This window comes from Vombatus ursinus, unplaced genomic scaffold (genome assembly GCF_900497805.2).
Source record: "Vombatus ursinus unplaced genomic scaffold, bare-nosed wombat genome assembly UNPS02000577.1, whole genome shotgun sequence".
NCBI lineage: Eukaryota > Metazoa > Chordata > Mammalia > Diprotodontia > Vombatidae > Vombatus > Vombatus ursinus.
In genome coordinates, this window is record NW_020940355.1 from 15,348,495 (window position 1) to 15,372,884 (window position 24,390).

Here is a 24,390-nt window from a genome sequence, read left to right on the forward strand (position 1 = left end):
TATAATACCTTATGTCACTTTATTTCACTTTTAGTTATTCAACAAACACTAAGCAAATCCTGTGGGTAAAGTACTGTGCCAGGCATGGGGATACAAAGAGGAAGAAATGTCTATAGACCCTGTCTTCACAGTCTAATAGGAAGCATATGTCATATGCTAAAAAAAAAAAAAAATGATCATACAAAGTAGAATGTGACAGGCAACGGAGAGGTATTCAAGGACAATTTGAGGAGAGGAAATCACTTTGGTGGGGGGTGGGGAAAGGAAAGCAAACAGGGAACACTTCATGGAGTAGATGGCATCAGTGGAAGCCTTTAAGGTAGAGAAACATTTCAGTAGGTAGAGTTGAGGAGTATGTCCATTCCAAACATGGAGATGAGCCTCTAAATTCTTGAAGGCTTTGCCAATGCCCAAGTCTCTCATATTATACCTCTGGATAAGATTAAAAAGGTCTGACGTTATCTCGCACAGGAACATTTTTGAGCACACTCCTATTGACAGATTGTGCCATCTAAAGACCAGGTTAGCTAAATATGGAAGGTTCATCACCAATAGGTTGGCCATCTAGTTCATAAATCCTTTGGCTTGAGAAGCTCAGGAAACAAAAATTAAAAATGGCCTACGGAGGGGCAGCTAGGTGGCGCAGTGGATAGAGCACTGGCCCTGAAGTCAGGAGGACCTGAGTTCAAATCCGGCCTCAGACCAAACACTTGACACTTACTAGCTGTGTGACCCTGGGCAAGTCACTTAACCCCAATTGCCAAAAATAAAAATAAAAATGGCCTATGGTTCTATGCATCCTCCTTCTTCTTCCACAGTTACAAGGGTAGAGTGGCAGGTGGAGTGGTAGTTAGTCTACCTCAGATACTTACCAGATTGTGACCCTGGCATCGGTACCTATAAACCCATATTTCAATTTTCTCACCATTACAAAATATTTAGGAAAATGATCTACACACATATATCAAGGGTATCCTTGAAGAAAACAGGAAAAGAAAAAGGTAGGCTTTTGCAAACAATGTTTTGGTTTTTTTTTTACAGCAACTTATATCTTTACAGTCATATAATTAGTTGACTGAAAGACAAAGATACAAGATCCTGCTGCTTGTGTTTAATGATTACAAACTGTCTTTGAATTGTGAGAGTAATATTCAACCTTAGAGACTCTTCTCCAACAAACAAAAAAGTCTTTCATATATGTGTTGTTATCATAAAGTTCCTAGATCAGTGGACACAAACTTAACAGTTCAGCAGTCTTCTGTTAATGTCAAAGGAGGCATAAAACAGGAAGATACACATTTGCTAAGGTGTTCACCACTGTTAGGGAGGATGTTCTCTGAAGGATTCAAATAGATAATGTTCCTCATAGATAGAAGGCCCTCCAGACGTTTCCGTTTACAGATGATCTTGTGCTGATTTCATCAAGCACTAAAACATTATGGGGCCTCCTAAATGAAATCCATGTTTACTCAAAGGAGATTAGCCTGAAAACGCCTACAGGAAAAACTATGTGGATGAAAAATGCCTTTTGTCTAGGTGATGACATGCATTTGGATTGCCAGTCATGGTGTTTTGGAGAAAGTCCTGGGCTTGGAATGAGGAAGACCTTGTAAACCCTTTGAAGACAGAGATGGTTTCATTATTGGTTTTTTATTCTCTGTACCTGGCACAGCATCTGACATGTATTGGCGCTTAATAAATACTTAGTTTGATTGATTGAAGACTTGGTTTCAAATCCTGCTTCAGATATTTATTAGCATTGTGACCCTTTGCAAATTACTTAACATTTCTGAGCTTCTGTTTCTTTATCTGTAGCACAGGAATAATATTAGCACCTCCCTTATAGAGGATAAAATAAATATATGGATCTTGCTTTTCCCACATCCTTCTATTAACTACATGACTGTGAAAGTATAAGTTGCTGCAGAAAATTGTAAAAGCCTGTACACTTTTCTTATATTAACATCAAAGTTGCCCCTTGATAGAGGTGTAGATTATTCTCCAAAAGATTTTGTAAAGGCAAGAAAACAGAAATCTGAGTCGGCAGGTACTGTGCCCATGGTCTTCTAGCTAGTATTTTTATATACTGTCATGTTCAACTTTTTGAGAACATTGGGTAGTTTGTTTATATGTATAAACTATATTAGATATTAAGCTTTTATGTTTTAGATCTAAGAATTATAGACATATTTTAGGTATAGCAAAATATTTTCATGTTTTCAAATGTAGCAGCATTTTCCATTTATGTAACAGCTTGTCAACGATGGCTATGAATTTCATTCTCTCCTTTATCCAGAACTAACAAAGGATTCGGAAAAAAGTAGAATGTAATAATTTTTTCCTTTCATGTGAGTCTTTCAGTATTGATATGGAATATCAATTTTGCCCTGAGATGTCAAATTAAAGAGCTTTTAGAGAATTAATTGATTGCATGGCAATACAATTTATTGAGAGGAAGCTTGCTATAGTGGAAAGAGCATTGTGTGTGGAGTCTGAGAACTTGAGTTCAAATCACACATTTGCCACTGACTTCCTGTGCAACTTTGGATAAGTAGCTTAGCCTCTCTGGGCCTCGGTTTCCTCATGTACAAAATGAGAGGGAATTAGGTTATAGTAGGTAACCTCTAAGATACTTTCCAACTCTATTTATATATTTGTGATCCTATGATTAAAAGACATATAACTGTCAAATAGATCTGAAAATAATATCACCTAGGAAGGTACAAATGAATAAAAAATAATGTGATAAAATTAGTTATTAGTTAGAACTGGTTCAGATGAGAGGTCGTTAACTTTTATGACACTACTATGAAAACAATTGTTATTATATATTTTAATTCATATTTGTTGCTTTGTAGTCTCTGAAGAAACTAAATCATGCCAATGTGATTAAATTGAAAGAAGTTATCAGAGAAAATGACCATCTTTATTTTGTGTTTGAATACATGAAGGAAAACCTCTATCAGTTAATGAAGGACAGGTATGGCTCTATTTTAAGGTATATACAAGTATATAAATTGTTCTCCCCCACCCATACTGTCTTTTCCTTTAATTTCATGGATGTATTTAAATAGTTACTTTTGTAAATGTACTAAATGCTTAAATTTGATGAATGTATTAAATATTTTGAACTTTTATGCACTGAAAGTTACCTTTAAAAGAGGTAAAAGACTCATATGTACAAAAATATTTATAGCAACTCTTTTTATGGTGGCAAAGAATTGAAAACAAAGGGGATGTCTGCCAGTTGGGAAATAGTTAAACAAGTTATGGTATAGAATGTGATGGAAAATTATTTTGATATAAGAAATGATGAATGGGATAGTTTCAGAAAAACCTAGGAAAACCTGTGTGAACCTGATACAAAGTGAAGTGAGCAGAATCAGGAGAACAACCTACATGGTAACAGCAATATTGTAAAGATAATCAATTTTGGAAAATCTTTAGTAACTCTGATCAACACAATGACCCACCACAATTCCAGAGGACTCATGATGGCACATGACAGAGAACTGATGGATTTAGAGTGCAGATTGAAGCATATTTTTCTCCTTTCCTTTTCCTGCTTTTTTTATGGAACATGGCTAATACAGAAATTGTTTTGCCTGCATACATACATATATTTGTAATAGGATTTATTTTTCTGGCCTTCCCACTGGGTAGAGAATGGGGAAAGGGAGAGAATGTGGAACTAAAAAGTTATCTTTACACTTCCCTCACACCTTGGGAATGGGGGGGGGGGGGAATCAGTCCACAGATGTGGAACATTGTATATGACTCCAAGTATTTTTCAATGTAATAATCAGTTTTACCAATTATTTTTCCCCCTTTAACTTAAAAAAATTACTTTGTAATCCGTCCTCTGGAGGGAGGCATACAAAGAGAAATCTAGGCAATGTAAAAATATGTTCAAATAAAGTTATCTTTAAAAGTAATCGATTGAAATGTTAAATATCATATTGTCACAAAAAATAAAATTTGACATCAGAGGAACAAGTGAGATGTAGCCATTAGATAATAGCAAATATCTATATAAGATCTGTGTATAATAGAGTACCTCTAAAATGAGGTTTTTTTTGTTATCAATAATTTCCTGCAAATCATGAAAAATATATATTTTTAAAGAAAATCTATTTATAATTTAGCATTAAATCAAATGGCTCACCCAAGCAAAATTGTAATATAAATTAAGTTCATCTTCAGAGATCTCTTCCCCTTTGGTGGTCAGCCCTCCCATACCTAATATCCTTATTTCTCCCCTACTAAAACCAGCACTGAGGAAAGCATCAGGTAAAATCTTTAATTAAAATATATAAATAATTGATAAATGTATTACCCTTCCCCGTATTATTGGTGTCCTGCCTACTGAGATAAAATGGCTACTGACCACAAGATCCCTTTTCCAAAGGCAGCTGATAGGCAAGATGATAACCAAACAGAAAGTCCCCCTTAAAGAGACACCAGGGAGGTATAATTCAGGGAGGGAGAATATGGTACTATCAAGGGAAATCATGTAATACAAATTCATTGTGATGTGGAATATGAAATAAGGGAAAGTAGGAATAATGTTGACAAACCTGGCCGAGGTATCAGGGAGAACGAGAGAGGAACAGAGCCTGTGGGGCATGAAAAGTTGAAGCTAAACATACCACGCTGTAGAACAAGGTAAATGGTTTTTCTTTTTTATTTTAGCAGCTTTGTGTTTGGCCTTTCTTTGGTCAATTGATCCTTTCCTCTTTTTCAGAGGCATATATGCATAACACATAATCTCCTGTACTATTCCTTCCCCAAGGCCCCAGGGCTTGGGTTTATAGAGGAGATACAGATAAAATTACCAATACTGAAACATGTAATTTGCAAGTTGGTTTCTAGATCCTATTGTCCAACCCACAGTCCTCCCAGTTGACCAAACAATGGTGGCATCTCTGCCACCACTGGCAATCCAAGATGGCACATGGACTATGAATTTCTCTCGCCCTTCCAAAAGCAATGGAAAAAGGGAAACTATTAGTGGACCAGTGTGAAGGAAGTTCAGGACTAAGATGGATCTTGTGCAGCAATGTCCAATAAAAAAGATGGTAGACTCTTAAGAAAGTAGAAAGTTAGAGTCATATGTTCTAAAGTGAAAAGATAAATGATAGGGAAAGGTCTAATGATGTGATCAAATAAATTCTTGGAAGATGAAGTGGAGTAAATATTCCTAGTAGACAGCCATGCCTGCTCTCTTATTTGCAGTGATTTCTTCAGGGTTCAGTGTCAACCATTCACTTTATCCTGCCTTTTCAGTTTCTAGAGTGATATGACCAAATAATCATCACAAAATCATAGATTGCTTTTATTCTTTTTTAACAACACCAGTGCCATGGTTTGGAAGCACCCAGTAGGTAGAAAATCTGTTAACATAAATGATACTCTAGCATTTTTAAGATCTATGATTTTATTGATTTGGACGTTCCTTTACCAGCAGTGATCATCACCCCACTGTGCCTTAATAGATGATGTTTGAAAATTGATTTGGCCAAAAATTCATTACGTTGTGGCCAGCCTAGTGATGGGTCATTCCAAATTAAGCTGAGTTGTTCCTTAGACAATAGGCATACAATCCATCAGAATTTATTGTTTTGATCATTTGAGGTTTTTGAGCTGGCAGTTCTTTAGGATAAAGTTATTTAATCCTTAATAATTAAATATTTAAAAGCTATGTTGTGCAGTATATACATATTAAATATTGCCATTGATTTGTTAGCTGTAGAGCTTTTAAGCATAGTCTTTCCTATGCTAACTTTTTTTATCTTTTCTCTTTTTATTATAGCTTTGTCTGAAATTATAATTGCTAACTGCTTTTTTGAGTTAGTTTTGGGGTTGTTATTTCGTATAATATTGGGGGGGTATCGAGATTGTAAAGGATTTTTAAGTCTAAAATAACTTATTAACTGTTGTTCATTTGCCTACTTACAGAAACAAGTTGTTCCCTGAGTCAGTCATCAGAAACATTATGTATCAAATTTTGCAAGGACTAGCTTTTATCCATAAGCACGGTATGTGTCTTTTGAGTGTTGTTAATGTTTCCTCTGAATAGAGGCAAGATATGCACAGGAATTGTAAGCGAGGCATTTACAATGACAGATTACAGACACCTTTTGATGCCAGTGGTGATGAAAGTAGATTATAGGTGTGGGAATTAAGTGTACCACACTGACTCCATCTTGTGACTCAATTCTGGATCTTGCTCCAGCTCCCTTTCTATTCAATTGTGGGAATTGTGAGGAAGCTGTATTGCATTGTTTGAACCTAGCCCCACATGGACCACCTTTACCTATTGCTTAGACACCCTTAACCTAAGAACCTAGGTTTTGCTTACAATCAGATCGAAAGACTGATACAAGGAGTTTTCTCACAATTATACATCTCAAGCAACCCATATGTCTTGCCTGAAAACTGGTCCTGTACTGGTCCATCGATTACTGTTCCATTATTCCTTTGATTGAATACAGACACTTAGGGGAGTGGGACACCTCTTTTTCTGATGTCAGGGATTTGCACCTGTTTGCTTTCTACCTCCCCACTTGGAAAGTCCCTAATCTTTCCTCCAGTTAAAAATCAAATTACCTAATTTTTGTATTCTTAGTTAATTTTCTTTTTATTCATTGATCTTATTTGATTAATTGTTTTTAACACATAAAAATTTGTCTCATCCTGTGGGGAGTCTTTGGAGTGACTGGGAAGTCCATTGACCCATTTATCATGCCCGTTTGCAAATAGGTTGTATAGCTGAGATTCCTCAGTTACTATTAATTTTTCACCATATAAGCTAAGTGCCTAAAAAGAAAAAAATGAACTACATTTTAAAAAAATTTTCCTTATATATACATTTTGTGCATAAATAATTGTGGTTTTAAAATTTTTAGATCTGAAAGACTTAAGAGAAATGAAAATTAGGTACTCATTTGAGAAAAGTTGGTAAGCCCAACTATACAGAGATCAATTATTTTTTAGCCTTTATCTTGTTATCCTCAGGGCCTAGTTTTATTGTTGAATGTATTTTTTTTTTAACATTTTAAAGCAGTACCTTGTCTATGTCATGGACCTCCTTGGGCAGTCTGGTGAAGCCTATGGATCCCTTCTCAGAATAAAGTTTTTAAATACAAGAAATAAAATAACAAAGGAAACCAATTATATTACAATAGTATCTGACATATAGTAGGCACTTAATAAATATTTGTTGACTTGAGGTAACTTGACAGTAAAATATTTTTAAAAATCAAGTTCCCAAGTTAAAATCCCAAGTTAAGAATTCCTATTTTTAAAGCATTCACAGATTCAAAATGATGTTCCAATCCACTGAACACTTATTAAGCACTTATTATGTGCCAGGCACTGTGCTAAGCACTGGGGATAAAATTAATAAAAAGAGACAGTCCCTGCCCTCAGGAAACTTACTAGAGGAGACAACACATAAAAGGAGGCAGGAAAGCAAGGAAAAGAGGGTTGGAGGAAAGGACACCAGGGTTACCCAGTGCTGAGGCATCTTGTTCCATGAAGCTGAAACCAAGCAGGGGAGCAGAGGCAAAGTGGAGTTAGCTGAGTCCAACTTCTGCCCGCTACAAGGAAAAGTATTGAGAGGAGTTCGACACTCTGCTCTCCAGCCCTCCAAACTGAGGGGAGAAGAGGCTGAGGGAAGTGGTGTTAGTCCAGGCTGGAGTTAGCAACATGGTAGTGAAGTAGACATCCCTTAAAATTTTTATGCAACAATTTTTAGTCTTTAAATTAACTAAAGTTGTTTGCTGCTTTCTATACATTTGTTGTTTTTTCTCAGTTTTGTTGATAGAAAGTCACTAATGACATTTTAATTTATATGATTTTACTTATATTTTGAAACCCTTTCTCCTCCCCATCCTGCAAACATCCCTAAGCCCTAAGTCTAATATAGAAATTGAAAATGTATTAAGTTTCTATCTAAATTTTTCAAGGACAGTTTTTTCAGATTGCTTTCTCATAAATGCTTTCTGAAAATATATCAAGGAGACCTTTATCTTCATTCCCTGTTGTATCATAATCCTGTTGGTTTTATATTTTTCTTTTAGAAACATTTCTCTCCTTTCACATTTATATTTTTTGTAAATGATAGGATAAATAATTTTGGTTTCTAAAAATACTATTAAAACATTTTATACCTAAGTGTTGCAAATATATTTCATAATTCCAAATTTTCTTTATTCTTGTTTTCTCCCCATAAACTGTTATGTAAACTGAACTATTTTGTGTCTAAAGATTTGCAAATGTGCTGGTATTTATCAATAAAGGTCAATTATGTATGCTTTCAGTATAAGTAAATGATTTAGATTTAGAGCTGAAGTCACCTGGAGTCAAACCCCCTCATTTTACAGGTGATAAAGCTGAAGTGGTGAAAAGATGTGATTTACCCAAAGTCACATAGCCAATAAGGGAGGTAGAATTTAAACCCAGACTATTCTGGGATTCAAGTCCAAAGCCCTCTTTACTAATCCAAGCTGCCTCTCAAATGATTGAAGGTAGTTTAATTTTCCAAACAGTATTGTGAAAAATATCAAGTTTCATCAGTTCATTGATCTGAACACAATACATGTTTTATTGAACGACAGCATAATTTAGTATGAACACTGGACTTAGAAATAGAAGGCCTGAGATTTTGTCCTGGTTTTTTCATTTACTAGCCTTGTAACTGTAGGTAAAGTCGTGTCAAATCCTCTGAATCTCAATATCTCTATCTGTAAAACTGGCAATAATTATGACAGGGTTGTTGTGAGTAAAATGCTATATCAATGTATGTTGTTATTATTATTGACACTTTAATGGAAGGGAGTTTGGGCATGAATAATTTAAATTGACATATCATACTAAAATCATGCATATTTCGTTCAGCAATTAATTAGATTTCTGGGTCAAGATTTGCCTTCCTACTTAATGTATTTCCTAGGCTAATTATAAAATTAGTTTCCTTTCACTAAACAGAGAAAAATTGATGACAGCAATTAAATTGAGGGAGCAAGTCAGCCTGGGATCAAAATTTATAGCAGATAATTCAGAAAGTGAATAATAAATGCTCAGAGAATATGCCAGTCAATTAGATTAGAATATATTTCTGACTTTAAACACCAAGGCTCCAAAGTGATGGATGTTTTTATAAACACCAATTTGTTTAAAGTTTAATAAGCATTCCAGACATACAGGTTGTAGAAACACTTTGTTAATGACCTACCAACGGTAAACAAGATGGCTTTTTGAATCAAACTGAATTAGCTATTGATAGATTTCAATTTTTAAATATATCTGTTAGCTACCAGATTTCTTAAGCTTATGTTGATGAGAATCTGCCATTATAGATGTTATAATTTTTAACTTTATATGATGAAAATGAGACTTTTCTGTCTGAAATTAATCTACTGGATTTGATAAGTCATCTTGTTACTGCAAGATAAGTATTTCAGGGGAACAAAGCTACTTGTAATATACCTACTAAGGTCTTTTTAAATAATCTAAAATAATTTGTGGGGGTGGGGGGTTGTTATGGAAGTCTTTTTTTAGTTTTCATTGTTTACATTAACCATTACCATGTTTACTATTACCAACTTTAGACATCCATAACACAATTTAATGCTCTCCCATGCCACTTATACTTGGATATTTCAAAGATTCATTATCTCATTTCTATGGGTATTCCCTCCACAGATGCCTTTTGAAAGCCCTCTACCTCTAGGTTCAAAAGATAGACTCATGCAATAGAGTTGTATGCTGAACTCATATTAAAAGCCATCCATTGTGTCAGGTTATAAAGCCCAACTTTGATCAGTATAATCTTCAAGAATTTAAGGTTAACTCCATGCCATGTTGAGGCCTTGAAGTAGCATGTTGGTGGAAGGTTCATCATGACACCAATAGAATACAATTACTTGAACATGTCAAGTACATCCAGATTCTCCTGTAAACAGGAGCTCCTAGGAAAATCAACAAGAAAGAAAATATTATATATATATATACATATTACATTTTTAGGTTCACTGATTTTTGCAAAACCACCTATTTTTCTGTTACGTTTTAGAAATGCAGATTTGCTCCTGGTTTTACACAAATAGGCTGTGATAAGAACCCCTTAGGCTTATTTTACATTAAGCAACTACTAGGGGAAATTGGTTCATCATAAAAGGATTTTAAATTATGAGGTAGGTAAAGGAACTAATTTAAGGATGTGGGCCCTTAATTTTGATTTGTAGGCTTCTAAAGCAAAAATATTCAACTCAAGTAATCTTACCTTTAAAGTAAGAAACAGGTGGGTAAGTTATTTTTAAAAATTATCTTGAAGATACCTTTCAAATATACAACCCTATAGTTCTGTGACCTAGAAAGTCAGATTATTAAAGAATCTTCTAAATGTCACCAATCCCTATGCCACAAGTATTCCATTTAGGCTAATCATATAATAGTTCATCTCTGTGATGTTTTAAGAGAAAGTTTACTCTTATAGACAATATAAAATCTGGATAATAGTCACAATAATTTATTAGGTTTCTTTTCCCTGTTTTTAAGGATTTTTCCATAGAGATATGAAGCCAGAAAATTTGCTTTGTATGGGTCCAGAACTTGTGAAAATTGCTGATTTTGGTCTTGCAAGAGAATTAAGATCGCAACCACCATATACTGATTATGTATCTACCAGGTGGTAAGTAATTGATTCAGGAAAAAAAAAGTTAATTAGATTCATATTGAAGTTTCACTAAAAATACTGCCATAAAGCTTTTTGGCAATTCACCATTCACCTGAAAGAAGATGTAGAACCCAGAAATTTCTTTTTGTTAAAATTTAGGAATGTTTTTTAATTAAATGGAGGGATTTAGAGAGAGAGGGAAATATTACAAGTATGTTTCTAAATAGAACACACCTTTCTAGTTTTTAAGGATAATGGGAGGGGCAGCGAAGTGGCGCAGTGAATAGAGCTCTGGCCTTGGAGTCAGGAGGACCTGAGTTCAAATCCAGCCTCAGACACTTAACACTTACTAGCTGCGTGACCTGGGCAAGTCACTTAACCCCGATCGCCTCACCAAAAAGCAAAAAAAAAAAAAAAAAAAAAAAAAGGATAATGGGGTAAAAGATCCACTCAGACCACATAATTTGAGAAATTCTTAAAATGAGAGTAGGGCTAGAGAAAGTGAGTGAAAAGAAAACAAACTCAAAGATGAGAGTCAGGATAGCACAGTGGAAAGATTTGGAAACAGAAGACTGAGTCAGAAATCACACCTCTGCTACCTACTATCTGTGTAAGGTAGTACACAGGGTAAGACTTGGGTAAGATTCTTTATTTCTCTGTGCCTCAGTTTCCTCATGTGTCACAAAAGGGATGAACTAGATAATTTCTAAGGTCCCTTCTAGCTCTAAATATTATCCTAAATTAAAAGTTGGAATAATACAATTTTGCAGTGACTTTATAAAAGGAAGTTCCTTCTATTGAATCTCTAAATTATTATTTTTTTAAAAAATTCATTCAGAAATCACAAAATTTCACTCTGATGGAGTGTATTCCATGTATCTGGGGGTGACTTATGGGTGTCTTAACCCATATGCCTTGTATGTTTTCTAGAAATAATTCCCCCCAAATATTGAGGAGTCAAAATCATTATGTTAATAATTTGATATTAAGTCTCCTAGTGCAGGTTCTGTTAGTGCTATCTGGTAGTGCTATTAGTAATCTCTAATTATTTCCTGAGTCATTCTCAAAAATCATTCCTTCCTCTGAATTCCATAATTGCACCAATTATCTGTACCAATGTGATGTCCATAATGCAATAGGCTTTGTGTATCTTGTGACCCCAGGTTTTTTTTCCCTACCAGCAATCTCACGGGTGCTTTTCTCAGATTTCTGGTCCCTAGTAATTCCTTTAGCTCCCTACAATTTCGTCACTCTTTGTCCTCCACTGAGGAGAAGACCACAAATAAGTTTCCTTCACTGCCACCCTCTCCTTTCTCTTCTGCCTAACCCCACAGACTACCAGAGAGAAAGGACTCTTCCTTATCTGGGCCCCAAAGCTGTTGTCTTTTGAATTTTCACTTTGACTGCCTTGTCTTTTCTCTGAGGTTGTAATACTAGCCTCTTGAGAGTCTGTTTGCCCTTTTGCCTTGCTTTTCTTCTAACTGGTCTGTTAAAGTAGGTTTTATAAGCTGGATCTTTTCCACTATCCCCACACTTAATGATATAGTCTTCCTTTCTACCTACACATGTCATATGGACATTGTGTGCCTGTGCCTCCTCACAGTTCCAAACTTGTTTTCCTCTCTAGTTTTGAATTCAAGCCTCCAGGTGGGCTCACTTTAAACTTTTTTTTTTTTTTACTATTAGCTGAACTAAGGTGACCACCATGGCGCAATAGAAACAGGAAATCTTTTTCTTGTCTTGAGTGAGGCATGGAGCTATCTCACAAAGTATATTTTACTGTGATTAAAAACAAAAAATTCACAGAAACTCTGTAATATCAATTTTTTTTAACCTCTCCTCTACTCTCTAGGAACCAGGCAAGGTATAGCACCACAAACATTCAAATACTATATTGCCTTATTGTTGTTGTTGTTGTGTGTGTGTATTCTGATATATCAACTAGATTATAGTCTCTGTGAGGTCAGATTACATTTTATATCTACAACATTTAGCACAGTATCCTTAACATGACATAATCAGTAAATGTTTGTTAATTGGCCAAAACTCATAGTTGGAATCATTTTGTTAATAAATATTTTAGAACATACATCTCATTTTGTACTGTTTTTCCACAGGTATCGTGCCCCTGAAGTTTTGTTAAGATCTTCAGTGTATAGTTCTCCCATTGATGTGTGGGCTGTTGGGAGCATAATGGCTGAACTATATACATTGAGACCACTTTTCCCAGGGACAAGTGAGGTAGATGAAATCTTCAAAATTTGCCAAGTGTTAGGGACTCCCAGAAAGGTAAGCACTTTTAACTCACAAGTTTTAAAAGTTGAATCAGATTTTTACCTTTCTTTTCATTGGCTAAGCTTTTTTGGCCCATGGAGAGATCAGCTTAATCTCGAAGGGTTCCCCAATCAAAGTCCAAAGATAAAACACAAAAGGGAAAATAATTTCATCTACCATAAACAATAAGTCAACATTCTGTTATGTATTATCATTAATAAATATTGCTGAATGTTTAATTTATGTAATGAGATAAATTTCACAAATCATACAGGAAAAATCAAACTATTTTATAGGTATACCTAAAGTCCATAACTTGTATTTTATTTAGTAGAGTAAAAACCTTGGTTAAAGTAATCTCCACAGGACAATTTCCCTCTTGAAAAATATATATGTAAATATACCCCAGCATTCTGGAAAAAATTCACACTATGATTTATTATAAATAAAAATTTTGAGAAGTGAGTCTTCCCACAGGGAAGACTCAAAATTGTCCTAAGGATTAAGAACCTGGGTATTGGGGAAGGTTGGTGCCAAAAAAAGAAATAGAAATATTAGAATGAGAAATAGGTTTAACTAAGTTAGATTTGGGATATGTAGTTTGAGGTGCCAGTGAAACTGACCAATAGTTGCAGATATGTGTCTAAAGTTCAATAGCCAAAGTCAGGGCTAGAGATAAATATATGGGAGTCTTCAGCCAAAGTTGTAGTCATAGAAATTAATAAAATTACTAGGTGAGAGAATGCAAAGGTATCTGAGAAGTTAGGCCTGAACCACATTAAGTGTTTAGCAAGAAAATGAGAAGTCAGCAAAGGAGTGGCCTGAATTACTGGATGAAGAGCTGGAAGGGAATTTAAAGATCATCTAGTCCAACTTTCTTATTTTTTGATGAGGAAACTGAGTCCCAGGGAGATGAAGTGACTTGTCCATAGTCATAATTGGTTAAGGTTAATTGTTGGTTATAACATGATTAATTGGCAAGCCCAGTGTTTTTTCCCATCTCTTGAACTTGCCCTCAGGAGGACAGAAAGGAGGGAGGACCAAGGAGAAGTGGCAGGTATACAAAAGTATAAAAAGCTGCAGATAAGTCAGGGAGAACAAAGAAGGAAAAAGGACTTAATAAGTAGAAGGTCACTGGGGACCTTTGAAAGAACAACTCCTTGTTAATCATTCTTGGCTAGTGAGGAATAAGGTTACTACCTCATCTTCTGTGTCTTCAATAAAAGCATGGAAAAATATAATCTAGAAAGTATTTACTAAAGCCTAGCAGGTACTTTTTTTGTTCATTTCAGTTTTAGGCAATTTTCTACATGGTAGGGTTTAATTTACTTTTCTGATTTTTGCTAGCTTTTCAAAATTATAGTTCTCAGGAAAAAATGTAACGGAGTGTAGTCATAAGCATAATGAAACTGCCCCCACAAACCCTGCATGAAAATCATTCTCATCATCTTATGATCACATTTCATGCATGAGAAAAATAGTTTTGTTTTATGTGACTTTTTATTACTTTCTCTCAGCTTAATTCTGTTAGCCTAAACTAGCTGTTTATCTCTCCTTGACATTCTCACGTAGGAAAGACCTGGGTTCAAGCTCTGCCTCTGACACATATTGGTTCTATATTCTTGAACAAGTAACTTAACCTCTAAGCACCTCAGGCAATTCTCTGATAGGCTTAAATTTTGAAACATTTGCTGATCTGCATTAGTATGGAGAATTTCTTCACTGGGATTTCTCAACACTGGTCCTTACTGAAAAAAAAAAATCAAAACCCTGCTTGCTCATTGAGTTACATAGATATCTGAATTCAAAAATTGTTTATGATTAATTTGATTGCTATATTGTGGTAAAATGAGATATATCATTTACGTATATAGGTTGGCTTTGGATCTGTATTATGTTTCCAAATGAAAAAAGAAAAAAACTGTTGTCTATTTTTTCTTTTTTTTATAGAATGACTGGCCAGAAGGGTACCAACTTGCGTCCTCTATGAATTTCCGCTTTCCACAATGTGTTCCTATAAATTTGAAAACTCTAATTCCCAATGCAAGTAGTGAAGCTGTACAACTAATGGGCGATATGCTGAATTGGGACCCAAAAAAAAGGCCAACTGCAAGCCAGGTATAATGACTCTTTCCCTCACGTTTATGGTAAATTCCATCCTTTAAAACATTTTCAGCTAAAACCCTTTTCAATACAGGTATCTAGTGTCCCTTTGGAAAGGTTGACCTTGACCAAATTATAAAATCTTGAATTGTAAAGGATTCAGAATTCTAAAGAGACCTGACCCTGAATGAATCATTAACATAGTTGCATGCTTTAATGTTTCCGCTCTGCTAAGGAAATTTCTATTTAAAAAGAGGAACCTAAAGAGGACCGGACTCAACCCAAAGAAATGGCAGGATTTTAGACAAGCTTTGAAAAGAGAATTTCAGGTCAGAAATGAGCATACTTCAAATCACATAACAAAGATGACCACCAACTCCCTCTCTGCATTAGATTGGTCTTGCCTTATAATTTGAGGGTGGAATTTTTGTTGTTGCTACACAGAGACATCATGCAGTATTGAGAGGATCCATTCCTTCATTCATGACAGCATAATATTATTCCCTGCAGTTCCACAGTAGTTTCTCTGACCCCAACCATGCGAGAATTTCCATTCCTGACCCTCACAGGTAGGTAGCATGGGGCTAGGTAGAGGGGCAGTATCATCCCTTCCCTCTCTGCACTCTGAGTTTCTGTCTTGGTGTTTGCAAATTTGGCACACTCAATCACATCAGTCCATAGTCTCTTAAAATTGTATGTCTTTTCCCTAAAGTTCCTAAAAAAAAGTGATTCTGAGGATTAGGCAAAGAGAAATGCCCAGAATTCAGAGTTAGGCTGAAGAAGCAGGACCTAAATTCTAACATGTGAGACAAAAACTAAAGGAGATGGTTATATGTTGCTTCTTAGCATTTAATATCTTGTTATCCAGGAGTAAAAATACACTGTTGCCTCCCTGTGTAAGTCTCTTTTTTCCCTCAATTTCGCCTTTCATTTGATGCTTCACTGTCCTCTGAATATGCTTTTCCCCTTCTATACTGTTTTTAGTCTTTTAGGCCAGCATAATACTTTGCACACAGTAGATGTTTAATATCAGTGTTTACCAAATTAGATGATTAGTACATGCATGTATTATTAAAATTATTTCTTTCCCTTTATGTTTGTCAATGTGAATGTATTCAATAAAAAAGTCAAGAGTAAGATAGGAACCAACCATATTATTTAACTTTAGGAAGTTTCAAATATTAAATGAATTGCATATTAACTATTTTTAGGTGTTAAAAATTATACTATCTGATCTATCACTAGTTTATCCCCATAAAGAAAAAGACAAAGCTCTCTTGGGTCTTCAATATAGAAATATTTTTTAAATTACTGTGAAAAGAGATTTCTTTTTATATATGAATTTATATCATTTCTTTGTTTTAAGATTTTAATTGTTTTAACTACTCTTTTTTTTAGTGTTTATAAACACACAGTGCACTTATCTGTGTCTGATGGAAGCTCAGCAAAGACTTGTTGGTTTTAAAAAATGTAGCATACAGTCTCCATTGCTTCAGATTGTACATTGGATTTCTTACATTTTTAGTATCTCTCTAGGTTTAATATTATACACTACACATGTTGTACAGAAAACCTCCCAAATAGTTCAGTCTCTCAATCTGGTCCCTTATGAGCTAATAAATGAGCAAACATTAAGCTACTTGTATCACTTAAGCAAGAAATTAGCAAATAATCAAGGGCAAAGTGACTTAAAGAGGTGTCAGTCCCTGCTCTTGAGTAGCTCTCCTCTACCTCACCTCTTCCCCACAAGGCTGGTCCTGGACTTTTTGGTAACATGGTATCCTAAGATTTCATTCTTAGGAATTAGAATACAAATATGCAAAGAACCCAGAACTGTCCCTTTGGAAGAGAAGGTAAAGTGATACAGGTCAGACACATTTTCCCAAACCACTCCCCAGTATTATTTATAAGTATCCCCAAAACTACCAGTCAACAATAGTTCTCAGTCTTCATGGGCCTTGAACTCTTAGTTCACTGATACAGCTAGGCTTAGTTCTTCCCTTACCTGCCTTTGCTCTTCCTTCTCTGTTTCACTCCTGCCCCTTCCCCTCCTTCCTAGCAATCCCTATCTACCAAGAAAGCAATGCTCTTTTTTTCTCCGTTCAGTAAACAGACAGAGGAATGGTCACTTTGCTTCTTGTAGGTGAGGAAGGATTTAGGAATAGTTTACTTCATCTCCTCCCTACCCATACATACGTCATCTCCCTCCCTGAGAATTTGTGCTCTGAATGACCTTACTGTGATATCTGAAAAGCCCTACTCCATAGAATCACAGGTCCATGGAACTTGCAAAGTATATTTTTAAAAATTATTAATTTTGTAATAATATATTTATGACAAACACCAATTAACAGTCAAAACATGGAGCAAATCTGCAACCCAAATTCATAAATTTGGACGGTCTACATCTTTATTAGATAGAGCAAAACAAAATAACATTATACCATATTTAAAAAGTTAAACTTTTTTTGATGTTTGCTGTTTCCCCTTCTGAATCTACCTATATGCTACTACCTTTGGTGGTCTTTTTAAATTAGCAAAAATATTAATTATTTTTATCAGTCTGCTTCTATTTTGTCCTACCAAAAACATTCTTATTTTAGTCCATCTCCATACTAAGTCAGTGTTGTATATTTGATATTAAACTCCTTACAGTTTTCAAATATTGGCAGTTATGATGCTTAAGATAATGAAAATTATGAATAACTATGAAACTGAATGTTATGTAGACCATTCAGATCACAAGTTTTCATAAACTGCAGTCAGAACCGATTTATTTTATCACCACTAAAAATCAGTATGTCGCTAATCAGCATGTCTAATTTAAAGTAATAACAAGAAAATCAGTCAATTTCAACAAGCTACATATTAAGTTCTTTAAATATTTGTAGTTCTGGTTTCATGATAAATGCTACATTTACAGGAGAAATACCATATGTAAAGCACTTTGCAAAGCTGAAAGTGATTTCTAAATGCTACCTATCATTATTATTATTTTAATTTTTAATATATTAATTTAATATCTTCTGTGTTTTTTCAGGCTTTGAAATATCCATATTTTCAAATTGGTCAAATATTAGGCCCTCCACCACAGTACTTGGAACCAAAGCAACCTGTGAATAAACAACTTCAGCCAAAGGAGCCAAAACAATCCTTTGTTGAATTAGAACTTAAACCTACACCAGATGACCAGGCCCAGCCACATCCCCAACAGAAAATTATCCATCAGCCACTACAACCAATTCAGTTGCCACAGAACTTGCCTACCCAGCAGCCTTCAAAACAACAACCTCACCAAAAACATCAAGAACCGTTATTTCCAAGTATCATCAAAAACTCATCACCTGTAAGTAACTGGCAATAACAAAATGGAATTGTTTCACTAATGACATTGTCAGGGCCTTGTTTTCAGACCTTTCAAAAAAACCTTAGAAAAATGCATGTCAGTTCTGTGTTAAAGTACTTCTTGCCCAAAGGACAATCTTGACAAATTTATGGGTTTAAATATCCAAAGGGGAAAAAAAATCCACTCTTCTGCCACTTAAGTATGAAAGACAAAACAGAAACTCAACAATGGAAAGCGATTAACAACTAAACTCTATACATTTTTTAAAAACTAGTAATTGAGATGTAAATGGTTTCAAATTAAAAATTTTAAAGAATTCAGTTCTTGAGTGCTAATTTAAGTTCTTCAGAATTTTATGTTGTTTCTAACTGTTAATTGGCCTAAAGAGAGGAGGTTTTCTGAATTAGATAATATGCAGCATCAAACTTTATTTTTATTGTTTTCTTTATATACCCTTCTTCCTCTCCCCTAACTATATATTCCCAAAGATTTGATCCTCAGTCTCCTTCCCACAGAGAGAAGAGAGATCTCTCCTATAGTTTCAACTCTCACTTCAATGGATTACTTCAAAATTTTTATCTTCATCTCTGTCTTTTTTATCCCAACCTTTTGCCTTGCATTTCCAGCTGCCTTCTGAACATACTCACTTAGATTTCCCTCATTTCTATCCAACTCAAAACATCTAAAACTAAATTCCTTATCTTCTCCTCAAGAGTAGCTCCCTCTCCCAGCCTCCATTTTTCCATTAATTTTACCATTTTTCTTAATTAGCCAGACTCAAAATGTTAGTTAACTGTGAGTCCTTCCTCTCTCTCCTCTTCCATATCTAGTTGTCACTAAGTTCAGTTGATTTTTCCTTTATGATATCATTCAAATTCATCCATTCCTTTCTAATTAAAGAATCCCAGATTCTCAAAGCTGGAAATAACTTCAAAGGCTGTCTTCTCTAGCCTATACCTGAACAAGAATCCCCACTTTTCTCTATCTGGAAAGTCATCATCCAGCCTTTCATGATGAGAATGTGCGACCACCTGAGGCAGCTTATGTAGTTTTGATTATTATGAAGTATTCCCTTATATCAAGACTAAATTTGCAACTTCTTAGTTCATCTTTTGGAGTTCAAGTAGAACAAGGCTAATTATTCTTCATTTACTTGGAGGAAGCTATCTTAATCCTGTAAGTCTTCTCTTCTCTGGGTTACACTTCCCCAGTGTCTTCAATCTTTCCTTTATAGAACATGATCTCAAGTCACTTCATCATCCTATTTGCACTCCTCTGAACACACTCAGCTTATAAGTGTCCTATCCAGAATGGAACATAATAGGTACGGTCTAATCAGGACAAAGTATAGTAGTATTATCACCCACCTACTCCTAGTTGCTATGTCATTTTTGATACAGCCTAAGACTGCATTAACTTTCTTGGCTGCTGACACATTGTTGACTCATTAGGCTTTCAGTCTACTACAAACTCTAGTCCTTTTTTTAGACAAGCTGTTACCCAACCCCACCTTCCTACTTTATTCTTGTAAAGTTGATTTTTGGAATCCAATCTTGAGAATTTGTATTTATCTTACCTCATCCTTAAATTTTACCGTCTTAAATTTGTCCCATACTCTAACATAACATCTTTTTGAATCCTGATGGTCATCCAATGTATTAGTTGTCCCTCCCACCTTTGTGTCATTTGCAGATGTAATGACCATGCCAACCATGCCTTTATCTAGGGCATTGATAAAAATGTTACACAACCAAGGGCTAGGTACACATCCTTCGCACGCTGCCCAGGGGCCCTTCTTCCAAGATGAGATCAAACCATTAATAATTGCTCTTTGGGTTCAGCCACTCAACCAATTCCAAACCCATATAACAGTGCTATCATCTCACATTTCTTTATCATTGCCAAAAGAAACATGAGAGAGTTTGTCAAATGCTTTGCTGAAATCCAGGTAAACTACATCTTTATGTAGCATCTTCATCACTTCCTAGTCTATTAAACCTATCAAAAAAGGAAACCATTTAAATTTGGTAAAACTGACTCTTTGTGATCACTCTTTCCTCTCCCAGCACATAGTAAGTACATAATCATTCTTATTGACTAGTCACTTAGAAGTAATAATAATAGATTAATAGTGATGATGATGATGGTGGTGATGGTGATGACAGTAGCTGAAATTTACGTAGAGCTTTAAGGTTTACAAAGTACTCTACAAACCTCATTTCAGTTGAGTTTCACAAGATTGTGCAATGTGTTATTAGCCCCTTTTACAGATGGGAAAACTAGAGTTTAGAGGGATTAAATGACTTACTCAGAGGTGATGTAGCCATTGGCCTGAGATGTGATTCAGCCCAAATTCTCATTCCAGGTTTCGTGGTCTTTCTCCTTCAATGATTTGCCTTCATGTTTAATGAGAGTTCCTTTAATAGTATATTCTAGAATTTTGCCAGAAATGAGAGTCAGGCTTGTTGGCATAAAATTAGCATAGTCTATTTTTTTGCCTTTTAAAAGCAAGTCAGCACATTTTCTCTCTCATCTGCATTCCCATATTCTCCTTGATCCTCAAAGATCATTGATAGTGAATTAGCCATCATGCCTGCTAGTTCTTTCATCCCCTATAGGCTAAGAACCATGGATTCCCCTTCACTGGAGATCTTCAAGCAAAGGCCAGTTGACTACCTGTCAAGTGTATTGTAGAAGGAATTCTTGTTGTTCAAGTACAGTTAGCAGTTAAATGATCTCTTGCTGTTTCCTTATTTATCTTAAGTTTTATCTTCCATCTAGTTATTTATGTTCCATCTTTTCCATACCAAAGTTCTCTCCTTGGCAGAGAAAATGTTGAGCAGCTCTGCCTTCTCTCTGTTGTTAGTTATCATTTCCTCATCTACCCCAAGTAGCATGCACCCCAATTTCCCTTATATAACTAAAACCTAATTCTTGTTGTCCTTCACCTTCCTCACTCATCTCATTCTGTTTCAGTGCTCTTAATGCTGTTCTTAAATAATTATATTGTTTTTAATTTATTCATATTTACCTTCCTTTGCATCCATGTTCTTTACGTGTCTTTTAAAAATATAAATTAATTAATGAGTTGTTTGTATATCCCTATCAGTCTTAAATGACTTTGCCTGTTATTCCTCATTGGAATTGTTTTTCTTTGTAGCTTCAGAATTAAATTTTCAGAGTCCATTTTCTCCTTACTTCTTATATAGAATTTTACTCCCTGAGATCCTAACTATTATTCTTTGAACCCTTTGAGATGACCAAAATCTAGGCCGCATATCAGATCATTCCTGATTTTTCTTACTTTTCTATCACAAATTCTAAACGAAGTTCTCATTTACTATGAGGGTTCTGCTCATTTCTACCCCAGCAACCAGTTCCTTCTTTTTGGTGAGAATCAAATACAGAACAGACTTCCCTTTGTTCTTGTATCTTTTGAAGGAAAAAAAAATACTATTTAGTCAGTCAAGAAATGATTAGATGCTCTACCTTTGGCAGTGAGAGATCTTTAGCAGATTGTCTGGGTGATTGAAGTCCCCCATTACTACTATTCCATATTCCCATCCCAGGCTTTGGATCTGTTTCCTGAATTCCTCATCTGTTTCCACTTCCTTCTTAGGTAGTGTGTATTATTCTGTGAAGATGATATTGTTTCTGTATATGTCCCTTTTGATCTTCATCCAAATGCTCCCTACCATGCTTCCTCCTCCCCTATTTCCTGGATTTCTTATTCTTAGTATATTTTCTTTTTAATGTGTAATGCTGTTTGACAGAAATTAAATTTTATGCCATAATCTTATACCATATTCCATAGGAAGCCCCAAAGGTATATGTGACCTAAATATGAAAAAGTATATCAAAAAGGAAGGAGAACTGAAGGAGATATCTTTCAGATTTATGGAGAGATAGAGATCATTAAAGGTCAAGTAGACAATTTCAGTTACAAAAAATTTAGAAGATTTTGTATGGATAAAAGAAGTACAAATAAGATAACCTATATTCTTGGGGGGAGGGGGGAGCTTTTACATCACGTATATCTGATAAAAATCTGTCATCTAAGATATATAAGGAATTGATACAAATACATTTAACTTAAAAATACTCCCCAGTAAGTAAATGGTAAAAGGATATGAACAAAGAGTTTTCAAAAGAATTGCACATTGTTAACTATATGGGAAAAGTGGTCTAAAGTTTCACTTAGAACCCAACAGATTGGCAATATGAGTTTTTAAAAAGTAATTGTTGGAGGGGTAGTGGTGGATCAGGCCCACTAACACACTATTGGTTAATCAGTAAGTTAGTCCAATCATTCTGAAAAACAGTTTGGAATGATGTAAGAAAAACCACTAAAATGTACATACCTTTTGATCCAGTAGTCCCATTCCTGAGCATTTATCCATGTAGTCAGTGGCAGAAAGAATGTTCCTATATGTAGTGAAATGGAGTATAGTGGTTGTTGATCATTTGCATTTTTGCTTCTGAAAAGTTTTTGTATCTTTTGACCACTTATCTGTTGGAGAATGGTTCTTCCAACTCATGTGTTTTCTCACATGGCTACTCTAACTGGAATGTCCATTCCCATTTCTTTGTGTACTATTCATCTTTTGAAGTAGTGCAAAGCTGACATCTTCCATGGAATCTTTTCCAGTTATTTCAGCTCAGAGAGATCTTTCTTTTTTCTTAATTCCTATAAGGCTTACTGTCTGCAGTCCAGACATAGGTTCCCAAAGTGGAAGATACCACCCCCTGGCAAGCACTGGAATGATGGGGGGGGGGCTGTAGTAGCCTTGGGTACAATTGGGGGGCATTGAATAAAAATAAGGGTTAACCTGACCTTACCCCAGGGGGGCGCTGAGTAATTTATTTAAAGAGGGCAATAGGCCAAATGAGTTTGGGAACCACTCTACATAATTTAGTCTTTATTTTGTTACCTATTATTATTCATTAACCTTTCATGAATTTATTTGTTACCTCAACTAGATTGTAAGTTAATTTAGGGCAAGTACCCTTAGTGTCCAACACAGTATCTTGCAAATAATAAAGTGTTCAATAAACATTTGTTAATCGTAAAAGGCAGGTGTGATGTATTGAAAGGAGTGTATTAACTGGAGTCAAGAGAACTGAGGTCACATTCCCACTCCAGCAGTCCGACTGAGCCTCAGTTTCTTCACCTATATATGGAAATAATAAAATTTTAACTACTTACCTCATAGGATCATTATGAGAAAAATGCTTTGTAAATCTAAAGGACTATATAAATATGAAATAATTATGATTGTCATGACTGTTTTTTTTTTTTTTTTACCACAGAAGCACAATGTTGCAGTGGGTCATAAAAATGGTAGAAGGCGTTGGGGTCAGACTGTGCTCAAGACTGGAGATAGCTGGGAAGATATTGACAACTTTGATTTTGGAGTCTCACATTCCAAGAAACCCAGCATCTCTGTTCCAAAAGAAAAGAAGAAAAAGGATTTGGCATTTAGGTAAGGCTTCCACTGCAACAAGTGACGGTTATTAAGAAAAGATTCTTGGAGATTGTTTCTTTTCTCTTCTTATCTCCCATATCCAGGCATTAAATTCTATTGATTCTTTAGTCAATTTTGGTTGATTAAAAAACAGCAGTTATTTTCACTTGTTTTTGTTCCAAACCATTTCGTTGTGTTTTACAGTGGACAGGAATCTTTACTTCTACCACATTGTGCCACTTAAAAAAAAAGTATTAATTGTTCATGATAACTGTTATCTGGCAGTTTTTGCTTTGTTATCTGTTTTGTTAAAGTTGTTATATAATGAATTTAAGCTGTGTGTAGTATAAGATTTATAGTTGGTTTTTTTATAAACCTTTAAAAGATATTCTAAATTAGGCTTTGTGACTGACAAAATATATAACATATGTTATGGCCCATTTGCTGAAAAATACCTCTTTACAATGGGCATGACTATTAGCAAATGAGAGGTGAGCCCTACCCCAGCGTGATGTTAGCAC

The 24,390-nt window shown here is 35.1% G+C and overlaps 1 protein-coding gene across 4 annotated transcripts in view; it reads left to right on the forward strand.

The window, feature by feature from the left end:
• Positions 1–24,390, forward strand: part of MAK (male germ cell associated kinase) — a 78,185-nt gene that overhangs the window by 21,189 nt on the left and 32,606 nt on the right. For all 4 annotated transcript variants that reach the window (XM_027835346.1, XM_027835287.1, XM_027835493.1 and 1 more), the window contains exons 4-10: positions 2,859–2,980; positions 5,959–6,038; positions 10,564–10,696; positions 12,799–12,970; positions 14,906–15,073; positions 18,099–18,404; positions 23,715–23,887. In XM_027835346.1, coding sequence (XP_027691147.1) covers positions 2,859–2,980; positions 5,959–6,038; positions 10,564–10,696; positions 12,799–12,970; positions 14,906–15,073; positions 18,099–18,404; positions 23,715–23,887 — 1,154 coding nt within the window. The remainder of the gene's footprint in view (positions 1–2,858; positions 2,981–5,958; positions 6,039–10,563; positions 10,697–12,798; positions 12,971–14,905; positions 15,074–18,098; positions 18,405–23,714; positions 23,888–24,390) is intronic.